We start from the raw sequence: 12,259 nt of genomic DNA, 5'->3' as shown, positions 1-12,259 counted from the left end.
ATAATCTTCAAATCGTGACTAACATCAAATATGACATGTAATGTATAAACGAGAAATTCAAGGAAAACATTTATTTCAAAAGAATTTCAATCATTTCGTAAGAAAAATGTTTCTTTACTAAAAGGACACATGTGCGTAGGAAAAAAAAAACAAGAAAAGAAACATAAGAGACAAAGTGTACTATTCAGCAAACTAGACTGATGCCCCGGGACACGCTTCCTCTGTGACAATCCACATCGATCAACGCGCCCTCTCTAGACTCGACGCCTCACGTACCTGAAAAAATAAAGTATAACAGGAATGAGTATAAAATTTATGTAAGCCATCTACTTATAGGCTCTTGTCGCACCCTAAACATAAAATTTATACTCAATAAATCACCTACTTGTAGGCTCTTGTCGCATCCTAAACTTAGCAAACGATCACGGACTTTCCCTTGGTTCTAGAACAACTCATTCTGGTCTTAGCTCATTAGGGCTTTCCCCCTTGTAACTTGTCCCTTCGGACTTCTTTGGTTCATAGACCTTTTATTTATACCCCTAGAGTTCCTTTTTATACTAACCTGTGTTGGACTGGTGCCTTGCGAATGGCTACCTCGGTATGGGTATGAGATTACCTGGGGTCTCGCCTAGGAAGTGAGCTGCAACCCCCTAGTCCCATGATAATCCCCCTGTATTTGGGAGGGCTACCTCCCCTATTCCATCCAGCTAAACGGTCAATTACGACATGGGTATCCCGTTTCCCATACTAAACGACTATCGAGCAGTCGAGTCCTGATCAAGAACCCGCTGGTCCCCCACGAAGCTATATCACCATCCACACACAAGTAGCCTAAGGGTACTCTAAAGATATTTCATGTCTGTTAAACTAATAGGGAAAGGTTAAGTCTATTTCTTGGTGACTTGAGGCTCTAACCATGAATATTTGGACTTAATCATAAAAGTGGTCATGAAAATTAGTTGAGTACGTACATAACTATCATCCAACGTCATCAAACAATATTCATGCAAAGTAAACATACAAGCTCAACAGGGCGATAACGTCCATCAACTCCCGGAGCGTAGATTTCACAAATTCCCATTCTTCTTTCAGCATAGAATATCCATATACATAAATAGCATAAACTTAAAACTTAACAACAATACTTAGGTAATTCTCATAGTCATTCACATAATGCATCCTACTTTAATAATCAATTACCTACATACTGTCGCGGGAAACTACGCCCTAAGATAATTAAACTAGCATGCATGCATTCTAAGCGACTCCTACAAGTATTACTTCCTAGAATTTCGTGTGGTGACTTATCTGGACGATGCGTGCCCTTACGCAGCGTTTCCACACACTTGGCGTATCGAAAGGCGGTGATTTTTCCTCAATTAGGTCACGCGCTTCCACGCGCCAGCCACGTGTCACGGTCATGCTCGTCCAGGGCGTGTTGCCCATGGCAGCATGCCTATGGCAAGCCAAACCCTTGTCATGTCTTTTCATTCTAGTGTTTTTACTTTTGTAGTTCTAGGGCGTATGACGCCTCAAAAATATCATGTCTAGGCCTGCCTGAAATGCCTCAGAATGTACTATAGGGGGATATGACTAGTTCGTCAACTTCTCCCTACCCAAGGTTATATATGCTAAGCCGTTGTTATCTCTCTCTTGCTTGCTTATATAACGTCTCTTTCAAAAATCTCTCTTTCTAAAATCTCTCTCTACCCACATTTTCCAAAACCTTCTTTTAAAACCGAGGCTAGAGGCTTGATCGTACGTCGCTTGGCCGTAGGCGACGCAAGTACAAATTGGCTTAACTCACTTGTCGTTGGAAAGTGAGTGCCGCACAATCGCTAGTCCGCTGCCTTTAAAAGTGCGATTGTGTCACCACGCGTCGGGGAGTAACCACTCGCAGGTTCCATGCGCGAGTGTCACGCGCCCAGAGTTTTCTGCAGTCGCGGGTTGCGGGTTCGGTTCGGACGCAGTGGCTCGGGTGGACCGCGGGTCGTCGGTTCGGTTTGGCTCGCCGCGCGGGTATCGGGTAGGCCGACAGGCGCGGGTCGGGTTGCGTTGCCGGGGACGCGTGTTGCAAGGAGGCTGGAGCCACGTTTTCCAGGCGGCGCTCGACACGTGTCCGGAGGTGATTGGCGCTCGCAGTCCTCTGGTAGTTTGACACGTGACATAATCATAACATTAGACAGTTGAAAATGTAGACACACGCAAGGGAATTCAAAGAATTTGTATATTTATAAAAATAAGTCATTAAAGTATAAAATTAAACATGATTTGGAGAATGGTTTTTGGGAGGAGGTATAAGGTGGAAGTGTAAGCGTAATGAAAAGAATTGGAAAGGGACTAGCTGTTGAGGTTGTGGGCGGGGGTGTTGAGGGTGAGGGGATTAAATTAGTCTGTGTTAAAGTACAAAAGAATCAGGCTTTTCAGTGAGGCCTGGAGTGGAGTAAGTGCAGCCGCTTGGCTAAAGGCAAAACTACTGACCTCGCTGAACCCTCTGCTCTCCTCTCTCTTTGTACTTTCTCCTCCTCTTCCACAATTTTATTTTCTTTTCTTTTTATTGACTCAAATTACCAAGATGACCCTCTTCTTCCCACCCCCGGCACCGCACTAAGCATCATGCAGATGCCTCCGGGTGTGGGCTGAGGGGATGCCGAATTAAGAGATGTATGTATAATTAGTGGTTAAACAAGTAGAGGTGGTCTCAATTCGATTCGATTCGATTCAAAACACGATTCAAAGCACCACAGTGACAGGGCTAAGTTGGTACTTGAAAATACAATCAAAACAATCACCTCCCTGCACTGCAAACCACAGCACAGCGCAGAAGACAGCACTGCCCATATTTTATATTTACATCCGCTGCGCCTGCGCCACCTAGTTAGTTAAGCAAACGGTGTTGAAGAAGCTGCTGCTGCGTTTGTGTGGGTGAGGTTGAGGGGAGGGCATTTCCCGTAATTTGGTAAAAGGGTTGCTTTTTATAGGGTGCACCACCCCTCTTTCCCGCCCATCCCAATGCTCTTCTTTTCTTTCTCTCTGTGGCCTCTTGGGAGTTCAACCAAAAGGAAGGCGGAAAAAGAGCGACAGGTTGGGTTGTTTGTAGTTGTGTACCCTATGCATACGCATATACACAAACACTAGCACTAGCACTAGCACCAGCACCAGCATTACATATCCAATTCCGCTAATGGATCCGGAAGCCCTCTCAGCAACTTTGTTCAAATGGGATCCTCGAGGAATGGTGGGGGGCGGCAGCGGTGCATCCCTCCCAGCACCACTACCCCCCTACTCGCTGCGCCCCAGGGAGTTGGGATTAGGAGGCCTGGAGGAGTTGTTCCAGGCTTACGGTATCAGGTACTACACCGCCGCTAAAATTGCGGAACTCGGATTCACCGTCAGCACCCTCCTGGACATGAAAGACGAAGAGTTGGAGGACATGATGAACAGCCTCTCTCACATTTTCCGTTGGGACCTTCTGGTGGGTGAGAGGTACGGAATTAAGGCTGCTATAAGAGCCGAGCGCAGACGTGTAGATGACGAAATCGACCCCTCCAGGCGCCGTCACCTCTTGTCCAACGACACCACCACCAACGTCGTCCTCGATGCCCTCTCTCAGGAAGGTCAGATACGCCTAATTTTTCTCCTTTTGTGTAGTCAGATTGATTCCGATCACTCGCTCTCTTCCTTTTGGCTTTCAACATTTCTGTGGTAATGAACGTGTTGTATTTTAGTACATGGAAGCAGTTAAGGTTTAATAGTAAGTAGAGAGGTAGGTGATGAGTGGGTAGGTGATAAAGCATGACTGGGTGTGTGACATAATAATAGGGCTTTCGGAGGAGCCGGTGCAGCAGGAGAAGGAGGTGGTGGGAAGCGGAGGCGGAGGAGGAGCGTGGGAGGCAGTTGCAGCAGCTGAGATGAGGAAGAAGCAGCGGAGGAGAAACGTATCGAAGAAGAAGCAGGTGATAGTGATGGAGGAGGATAATGACGAAACCGAGGGAGGTGGGGAGGAGGAGGAGAATATGGAAGTCAGCGAGAGACAGCGGGAGCATCCATTCATCGTAACCGAACCAGGGGAGGTTGCACGGGGAAAGAAGAACGGCCTCGACTATCTCTTCCACCTCTATGAGCAGTGTCGTCAATTTTTGATCCAGGTCCAGAACATTGCCAAGGAACGAGGAGAAAAATGCCCCAATAAGGTTTTTTTTTTTTTTTTTTTTTTTTAATTTTTACAATAATTCCACGACCACGTCTCTACCTTAATCAACTTAAGCCTCGCCCAAGTCTCTAGGTAGCCTATAATTTAGTGGATTTTGAGTTGATGTGGGTTTTACTAAGCTTATGATATGAATGGGGCAATGGGCAATGAAGGGAAGTGAAGGAAGGGGGGTCCGTATTGCCTAAACAAAAAGTAGAAAGTGAAGGGAGAGGTGAGGTGCGTTGTCCTTGTCAACTCTATGAATGATACTGAGGGGGCAGTCAAAGATGGCGATAGGATAGAGGTTAAAGGACAAGGACAGTGTGATGGTAATAATAATAATAATAATCTGTGGTGGTGCTTTGTTTTGAAGTTTTGAGTTGTTTGTGTTTATGCTATATACGATCCAGCAGGTGACGAACCAGGTGTTTAGATACGCGAAGAAGGCGGGAGCAAGTTACATAAACAAGCCCAAAATGAGACACTACGTGCACTGCTATGCGCTGCATTGTCTGGACGAGGATGCGTCGAATTCATTGAGGAGGGTTTTCAAAGAAAGGGGCGAAAATGTGGGAGCTTGGCGACAGGCATGCTATAAGCCTCTGGTAGCCATAGCAGCTGCCCAAGGTTGGGACATCGATGCCATTTTCAACGCACATCCACGCCTCGCCATCTGGTACGTGCCTACCAAACTCCGCCAACTCTGCCACGCCGAGCGCAACAGTTCCACAGCCTCCACCTCCGCTGCCGCCGCTCACTTGCCTTTTTAATTTCATACTCTCTTCACTCCAATCCAAAACCTTCAACTTGTATCATCAGATCAGACACTGTCGGAATATCGAATGCAATGCCTACCGTTTTGTTTTCGCATCATATATTCATATCTACTAATAACTTCCGTCTCCGTAAAATTTGAACTTCAATTATGGGTCGGAACGGAAATTGATTGATTTTTCTTATAAATTCTCCTGGTTTTGGTTTTGGTTTGAACATGCGGAAAGTCGCGGGGTCTATGGGCCGTAAACATTGACAATTAAGTCCAGCAACCGAAAGACCCGAGTCCAGAATTCAAACACCACTTGTGTCGGCCGCTTTCTTATTTTATTTTTGAACCCACCGTTTCATTGAGTATTTGGTGAGTTCTTTTTCAATGAATTAATGCGTTGGCGGTTCTTCCATTACCTGACCCCTCAAAGTGATGACCCTCAATTGCATCCATATCAGTAACAATTGTAACGCGCCAGATTGGGTCTGAAAGCGGCGGTTGTAGGAAGAAATTTGAATGGTTTTAAGATGAAAGTAAACCGTGTTGTCATCACTCAGCCGCATTTGATGACCCTTTGGAGCACATTTGATTTGATGACCCCTTGGAGCGCATTTGATGACCCTTTGGAGCGATGAGTTGGAACAACCAGCACCTCCATATTCTCCTTTTCCATTCACTTCCTCAATTACCCATAAGATTTAGGGGAAATTGTTGTGTTTGTTTTCCCATATCATAGTGCCTCACAATCTATTTCTAATCTCATCTTCTATCCTTCCTTTCACCTTACACTTTCTTCACTTTCTTCACCACACAATTATATTATTCATAACTGTTGATCAAATGCCATAGATTCAAAATTGGAATGCTCCTAACTTATCTCCAAAAACTGCATTATTTAATTGTTGTTAGAGAAGAGTAATATTTTAACACTCTCCGAAATTCAAACGAAGATTTGGAATATGGGTCCAATAGATGATGGCTCCAGCATTCATCTACGTCCCTTGCGACATGACCACATTACCTATCGATCTTGAAATATTTCTAAGACTGAAAATTATCATCACATCCAAATACAAGTTCTTTTACCATGCTAAACACACTTAACTTTTGAGTTTTTATAATTGAGGCACGGAAGGAAAAAAAAAAAAAATGCACCTTATTGGTATAAGTAGTAAAAGTATTTGTCATTCACATGCCTCTCGAGCATCACTAAACTTAACGTCACCCTAACTAGAAACCTTGTATAGCAAATAAAGCAATGTAAGGATGGAGTTAGACGAGGTGTGTAGTATATTATTTAAGGAGGTGTTAAGTTATAGAAATAATTAGAGGACATTCCATAAGATCGTAAGAAAGTGAAAAGAAGCGGAGCGCATGATAATACATATAAAGGGTTTGTGTGTGATCTATAGGTTGTGGTTATTGTGATGGTGATGATAGGCATAGGGGGGCGGAGGGCATGGGGTAGTGAGTCTCTCAGGGAAGTTGAGCTTGGCTTTGGTGCCTTTGAATCTGTGGGCAGCTTCATCGTAAGCAAGTGCGGCAGCCTCAGCAGTGTCGAAGGTGCCCAGCCACACTCTTGCTGCCTTTTTCGGATCACGAATCTCAGCTGCCCATTTTCCCCACGGTCTCTGCCTTACTCCTCGATAATGCCTCTCTCTTGACACCATCCCCGTCCTGCTTCCACCACCTTGTTCTTCATCTGCTGCTGCTTGCTGCGATTGCGGCCAGTAATCTGCTTCTACTGGGCTTCTGCTACTCCCACTCCCACTCCCACTCGTTATCACTTGAGCTAACGCAGAAACCATGGCCGACGTGTCATGTTGAGATCTAGCTGAGTAGATCGGGAACGGGTTTTCTTCCTCCAATTCATCGGAAGAAAAGGGCCTCTTCCCTCGGTTCGGATCCACTTTAAGTTTTTTGGGAGTCTTGGCGTTTGGTTATTTCAGAGGAGCATGGATGATAGCCTTTTTGTTTGCGAACCTATCCTAAAATGGCTGTATATATACACACACAATCACCAACTCCCAAACCCATTTACATCATTGTAGTACACATATACAGTGACATGATGATAACTTTGGAAACTGAAAAAAGGGGAACCCCAATTTTCTTTCCTTACCACTGACTTTGCACCATCCATATTTTTGTTATGTTCGACTTCACATTCCAGCCACCCCATCCTAAACCCCATCACACGCATGTGTCTATAAAAAGATGTGTGACTCTCAAAACCTTTGATTTTTTAGTACTATGTCACATTTTCTTCTTCATTCGATGATAATCATTGACCTACGAAACTTGCTCAATGAAGGTAGGAGCTCTTAGAAAGGCCATCGGAGAATTTCCTTGACAAGAAAACTTCTCATTTTTTAATTAAAAAAAATTACTTTAATTTGTTTCTGGTATTTAAAGAATGATTCATACACAGGACTCAACCTTAACTTGTTATAATTGGGAGAGACTAACTTCTCTTTGCGTACTTCAATACTTAAAACTCACTATCAGCTTCCAAAATTAATGAATAAATGTTTTTCCGTAAATACAATCCTTCCAATGTTGCCCCAAGCTTAGAAACAAGCATCAATAACAAAATAACAAACAAAGAGAACGAATAACTACCTAGAGCCACGATTAAGATATTATAGACTCGGTTCTCAATCAACGAGAGTTTCAAATCACTTTGTTAACTAAAAAAAAGAAAAATTCTCCAAACTATAACCTTTAGGATTCAGGCATGTCCTGAGGTTCAGCACTATATTCACTGAATCCACAAATAAAGTTCCAATGCACAAGATATGAAAGAAAAAAAAAAAAAAAATCTGCCTGATATTCCTTTGAATTCTTTTATCGAATTGAAGAGTAGAACACATGGTATCACCTATCATATTCTCCAGAATGGAAAAAGGTCCCTGGCACAACTAAGCCGACAGTCACTCTCGCGTAAACTTCTGTCCCCGTGGAAAAACGCCAACCATTGAACGGATATACCCACTGCATTGGTATGCACACTGAACTGCAAACGAAAGTCTTGAATCTCAGTGCGACATCGCACAACTGCCCGTTCTTTCGAACTTAAATGGAATGGCGATGACAGCACAAATAAGTGATTCAATATCTCAGGCTGTTCTGTATGATGTGCTTGATCATGAATTTGGTTGAACATCTCTGCTTCGAATATAGGCCAGAAATTGATGAGGTATTTCTGCTAGCAGTTCTTGAACAACAGAAATCCCTCCACCTATAAGCAAGTGTTAGCTAAAAGCATGACGGGAGTTCACCATATTTCATGTCATAGTCGGATCCAAATTTAATTTCAGAGAATCACTCACCCTGTACATCCCGAAATGGAACAAATTGGACTATATCTCGTGAGGCAACACGTCCAGTTGTACTTTCAAGTCTCTCTCCCTTATCCGCATCTAAAACCTGAGTGATGTTAAAATAGAATCAGCTCCCACATAATAGAGAATTCAAAAGAGACCTAGCAATCCAGTATAATTATCAGGAAGGTTGTAACTCTGATTTAAGGACTTGGGGTATTCAGAAATACAGTTAAACGTATAACAAAACAAAACAAAACCGATCTAACTTACTCTGTTAAGCCAGAAAATTTTCTTGGTTGTGAGATAAAAACAGGTAAGATGAACAAAACAACTGTGATCTCCAAAAAGCATTCAAAATTAATAGAAACAAACAAACTCTTAGCTAGTTAAAATTAGTTTCCCGGTGGCTTCTTCACGCCACCAAGTTGTCAGCAACCAATGGTGCTGAATGCTGTACACATATCAGTTGAGAATGGGCATAATATGTAAACTAGATACCTCCATTTCTTTAAAGTCAGCTCCACCCACTCCAACAATGAGAATGGACAATGGCAGATCAGATGCCTTCACAAGAGCATCTTTAGTTTCTTGGAGATCTGTTACCACTCCATCCTACAAAAAACTTGGGCATCATCAGAAACAAACCCTTGATAATCCAGGGGGTTTTTCAACGTTCCTGAAAAAATAAATAGGCTAAATTATGGAAAATAATCCTGAAGTTTGGGGTTCATTTAAAACAATTTAAAATGTTCCATAGATACCCTTGAAGTTTAGAATATGGTCAAAATACCTTTGCGTTATCACAATTAACAGAATTCAGCCGTGGAACCTTAAAGCACTGAGAAAAAGATGGAAATTTTTATGCCACGTAAGAAACCCCCCATGTTTGCGTGTCATCTTCTTAGCAGAGTAAAAACAGGGATGGAAAATGTCTTCAAGAATTCGAAGAAGAAATTGTAGGAACTTCTCGGAGAAGACAACATACAACCCCAAGTTAAAATCTACTCCATATGTAAACCGGGCTAATTTGCTCATTGCTTAAGCCCTGCAGATATACCAAACACTAGTTTTCTCTCGTTGTTGTGATATCAAGTGAATTTCAAATACATTTTGGGAGCCCCTTTATACTTAAACCACTTTGCACAAACTAGAAAGTAGCACAAATTGACCAACTCAATACCAGTAATGAAGTAATAAAGTAATCCAATCTCCCCTAGTCGAGCTTCTCAGGCAAACAATCTCCAGACTACATTCTCTGCTCACCCTATGAACCATTATTATCAACAGCCAATACAAATAGCTTCCACCAGCAATGGCACAAAAGAAAATTGACCCTCCAATGCTCCTCATATTCTCTAGGAATTGCTTGAAGTAAAAATTCCAGTTGGCTCACTGCCCCAAATCTATCAGCCAACCCATTAATGTCAACTGAAGAATCCGTCACGAAGCTGATGATTTTGTCCCTTTTCGTGCCTCAATCCCGAGGGTTGGCTTTCTAAGAGAAATGATTCTTATTCGTTCTTCAACAACTAGAATTTTCACATACCAAGTCATTGGACTGCAGTGACTTTCACTTTCGCATTTAATTTAGAACCCACAAAGACGATTATACAAACAATCAACATAAGAAATCCTGGAACTCCCAATCCTAGAACCTAGCTGATGTTCATTCGCACATATAGTCATCACCATCATTGCAAGAGTCATTTGCACTGGTGTTGACCCTCTGCAGAAATCTCCTGTGCAGTGGGATGGATGCAAGTTCTTGAATGCTGCTGTGAGATTAATTACAAGCAACCCCTCGAATGGATAACTGACATCAGCGTTATAAATTTTGGAGATGGGAATTGGAAAAAGAGTTTAATGTTTGGGTATCTGTGGAAGTACCCAGAAAGAGGCTACAATTTCATATCCAAGGTCTTATAGCAACTAAAGTAAGTGTCACAGAGGAAAATTTTAACCAAAGTGACCAAATTGGTAAGATATTGAGTAGAGTTGCAGCTGTTATGCTCTTCAGGTTGAAGATTGAAGTCAGATAAATCAAGAGGTTTGCTAAGGTTCCAACTTGAGCTATTTAACACTTTGTCCGAGGATGGTAATGGGATTGTGGGTTTCTTACCTGGCTTAAAAGTTCCAATTTTTTTTTTCCTGTGCTCTAACACTGCACGCACGGAGGAAATCTGTTAATTGGGATAACAACAGGGGGTATTATTGAACATTTTCTAAAGTTTAAGGATATTAATGAAACTTTTTAAAGTTCCAAGAGTATTTTTTAAACTAACCCCAAAATTTAGGGATATTTTTCTAAATTTAGCCAAATAAATATAATTAATGACATCATGACAAGGAATGATGGCAAACTAGGATAAGATGTTCATGATGCAGAAAGCGTGCACAAAAAAGGGAAAATTGCGATCACTACAAAATTATCATCTAAAATAACTGGTAGGTGGTTGTTTGCTCTTACAGTGATTATGAGCAAAACAAAGTACTTCCGCCCACCACTTGCGAGAGACTGACTGGCAATTAATGCAGCATTATTAACCACAGGCCCAAAAAGAGTTGGTCCTGCAAGAGATACATTATGGAGCGCACTTGTATATGCCATCAAAATTCCTTGAGTTCCTTCAACCTAAAAGATAACTTACAATTGTTTAACATAGAAGCACGTTGAATTTGGCAATATTAATATCTAGGGGAACAGAAAGTGAATTTGTATTAGCAACCGTTCCACCTCGCAGTAGTGACTACTTCCATTTAGGTTGAAACAATGAGATACTGGACCATCAATTGGTCGTGCTCCAAATCCCCAAGCAGGAAAGCGTTTATCTGAGTCATAAAACTGCAACACCTCTCCAACTTCTATGATTGCCTGAAATAGTTAATAGAGTAAGTCACAGTCCAATAGTAAAACTAAAAACTAGTAGCGCTTCACATTAGGGGTCCATTCTCACTCGCTGGTATGAATTTGGCCGTCCTGAAGGATCAATGAAATGCAAGGAATCAGGAAGGCGGGGATTTCCATTTGAAGCTGAAAGACAACCATGGAAAAGTGTGACTTAGAAATAATATTACCGTCAGTGAGCCATCTGAGAAACTCAGCCATCAATAATTAGAAGAATAAAAGTTTGTAGTAGTCCAGAATTATGATTTTATTGTAAAATAATACTAATTACCTGTGAAATCAACAGCCACCATGAAGTTCATTTCATAGCCACCAGCTATGTAATCAAGAAACGTTGGCTGAACGCTCTCAGAGAATTTGTCCACAAATAGCTGGCTTTTCAATACCTGCATTGGAATCAAAACTCATAAATAACATCAACTAAAAAAACCCAAAAAAAAAAAAAATGAAGGATATCATTAGGAGTTCTTTTTAGGACTTTGATATGGTAATCATGTCCAGCAGAAGGAAGTAAGAACAGATTTTCTCCCTCCCCACTAAAAGAAAGCTTCTCCAACTCCACAAGTGATTTTTGAACTTTTCTGATGAGCAAGAAAACAGAAAAAGTTACAATGTAATACGAGTACTATAAAACTCATGGAAAAATTATATTAAAAAAAGAAAAGGAAACATAATCTCTCTATTTACCCAATCAATTCATGCTTCCCGTTGTTGTTGAAGTTGTAACACTCTATTATTAAGGGGCTGTCCTGGAATTAAATACAAAAATCAACAAGAAAGCACAACATCAGACGCTCTCAATTGGTTATTTATATTTTAGTTTCCATCTGCACTCAGAATGATATAAACTAAATCTTGAACTACCAAGATGATTCTTGAATTGTAAAGCACACGATGCACCAATTCTCGAACTTCAAGGTAACAACTTACAGAAAAATGAACTGCAAAGGCAGATGCAATACAAAAGCACAAAAACATATAATAGGATTCATAACGTTCCATGACAACTAAATTCACAAAGTGATTAACATAAGGTCCATGCTTAATTTTGGGGGGGGGGGGGGGGGGGG

The 12,259-nt window shown here is 41.7% G+C and overlaps 3 protein-coding genes across 6 annotated transcripts in view; 1 reads left to right on the top strand and 2 right to left on the bottom strand.

Moving 5' to 3' along the window:
• Positions 1-2,724: 2,724 nt before the first annotated feature.
• LOC111484867 (floricaula/leafy homolog) lies at positions 2,725-5,096 on the top strand. Of its 2 annotated transcripts, none has more exons than XM_023131490.1 (3): positions 2,725-3,617; positions 3,823-4,193; positions 4,603-5,096. In XM_023131490.1, the coding sequence occupies exons 1-3, from the start codon at positions 3,185-3,187 to the stop codon at positions 4,960-4,962; spliced, it is 1,164 nt and encodes a 387-aa protein (XP_022987258.1). In that variant the 5' UTR covers positions 2,725-3,184; the 3' UTR covers positions 4,963-5,096. The 2 variants fall into 2 exon arrangements, with proteins under 2 accessions (XP_022987258.1, XP_022987259.1); XM_023131491.1 differs by having other exon boundaries at positions 2,727-3,617; positions 4,606-5,096.
• Positions 5,097-6,126: 1,030 nt separating this feature from the next.
• On the bottom strand, positions 6,127-6,949 carry LOC111484868 (ethylene-responsive transcription factor ERF115-like). The gene has a single exon (XM_023131492.1). It carries the CDS (start codon positions 6,764-6,766, stop codon positions 6,365-6,367), a length of 402 nt encoding a protein of 133 aa, XP_022987260.1. The 5' UTR covers positions 6,767-6,949; the 3' UTR covers positions 6,127-6,364.
• A 636-nt stretch (positions 6,950-7,585) lies between these two features.
• LOC111484866 (protein BONZAI 1-like) overlaps positions 7,586-12,259 on the bottom strand; it is a 7,430-nt gene continuing 2,756 nt past the window's right edge. For 2 of the 3 annotated variants that reach the window (XM_023131487.1, XM_023131489.1), the window contains 10 exons: positions 11,877-11,938; positions 11,668-11,770; positions 11,461-11,575; positions 11,239-11,315; positions 11,019-11,156; positions 10,752-10,916; positions 8,783-8,896; positions 8,291-8,387; positions 8,084-8,199; positions 7,586-8,047 (listed from right to left, as the gene is read on the bottom strand). In XM_023131487.1, the coding sequence (XP_022987255.1) occupies positions 8,105-8,199; positions 8,291-8,387; positions 8,783-8,896; positions 10,752-10,916; positions 11,019-11,156; positions 11,239-11,315; positions 11,461-11,575; positions 11,668-11,770; positions 11,877-11,938 (966 nt within the window). In that variant the 3' untranslated portion in view covers positions 7,586-8,047; positions 8,084-8,104. The remainder of the gene's footprint in view (positions 8,048-8,083; positions 8,200-8,290; positions 8,388-8,782; positions 8,897-10,751; positions 10,917-11,018; positions 11,157-11,238; positions 11,316-11,460; positions 11,576-11,667; positions 11,771-11,876; positions 11,939-12,259) is intronic. The other variant, XM_023131488.1, reaches the window with a different exon arrangement.

This window comes from Cucurbita maxima, unplaced genomic scaffold, assembly GCF_002738345.1.
Source record: "Cucurbita maxima cultivar Rimu unplaced genomic scaffold, Cmax_1.0 Cma_Scf00010, whole genome shotgun sequence".
Lineage (NCBI taxonomy): Eukaryota > Viridiplantae > Streptophyta > Magnoliopsida > Cucurbitales > Cucurbitaceae > Cucurbita > Cucurbita maxima.
Note: the sequence above shows the minus strand (reverse complement) of the source record. Positions and strands in the feature narration are given on the sequence as shown.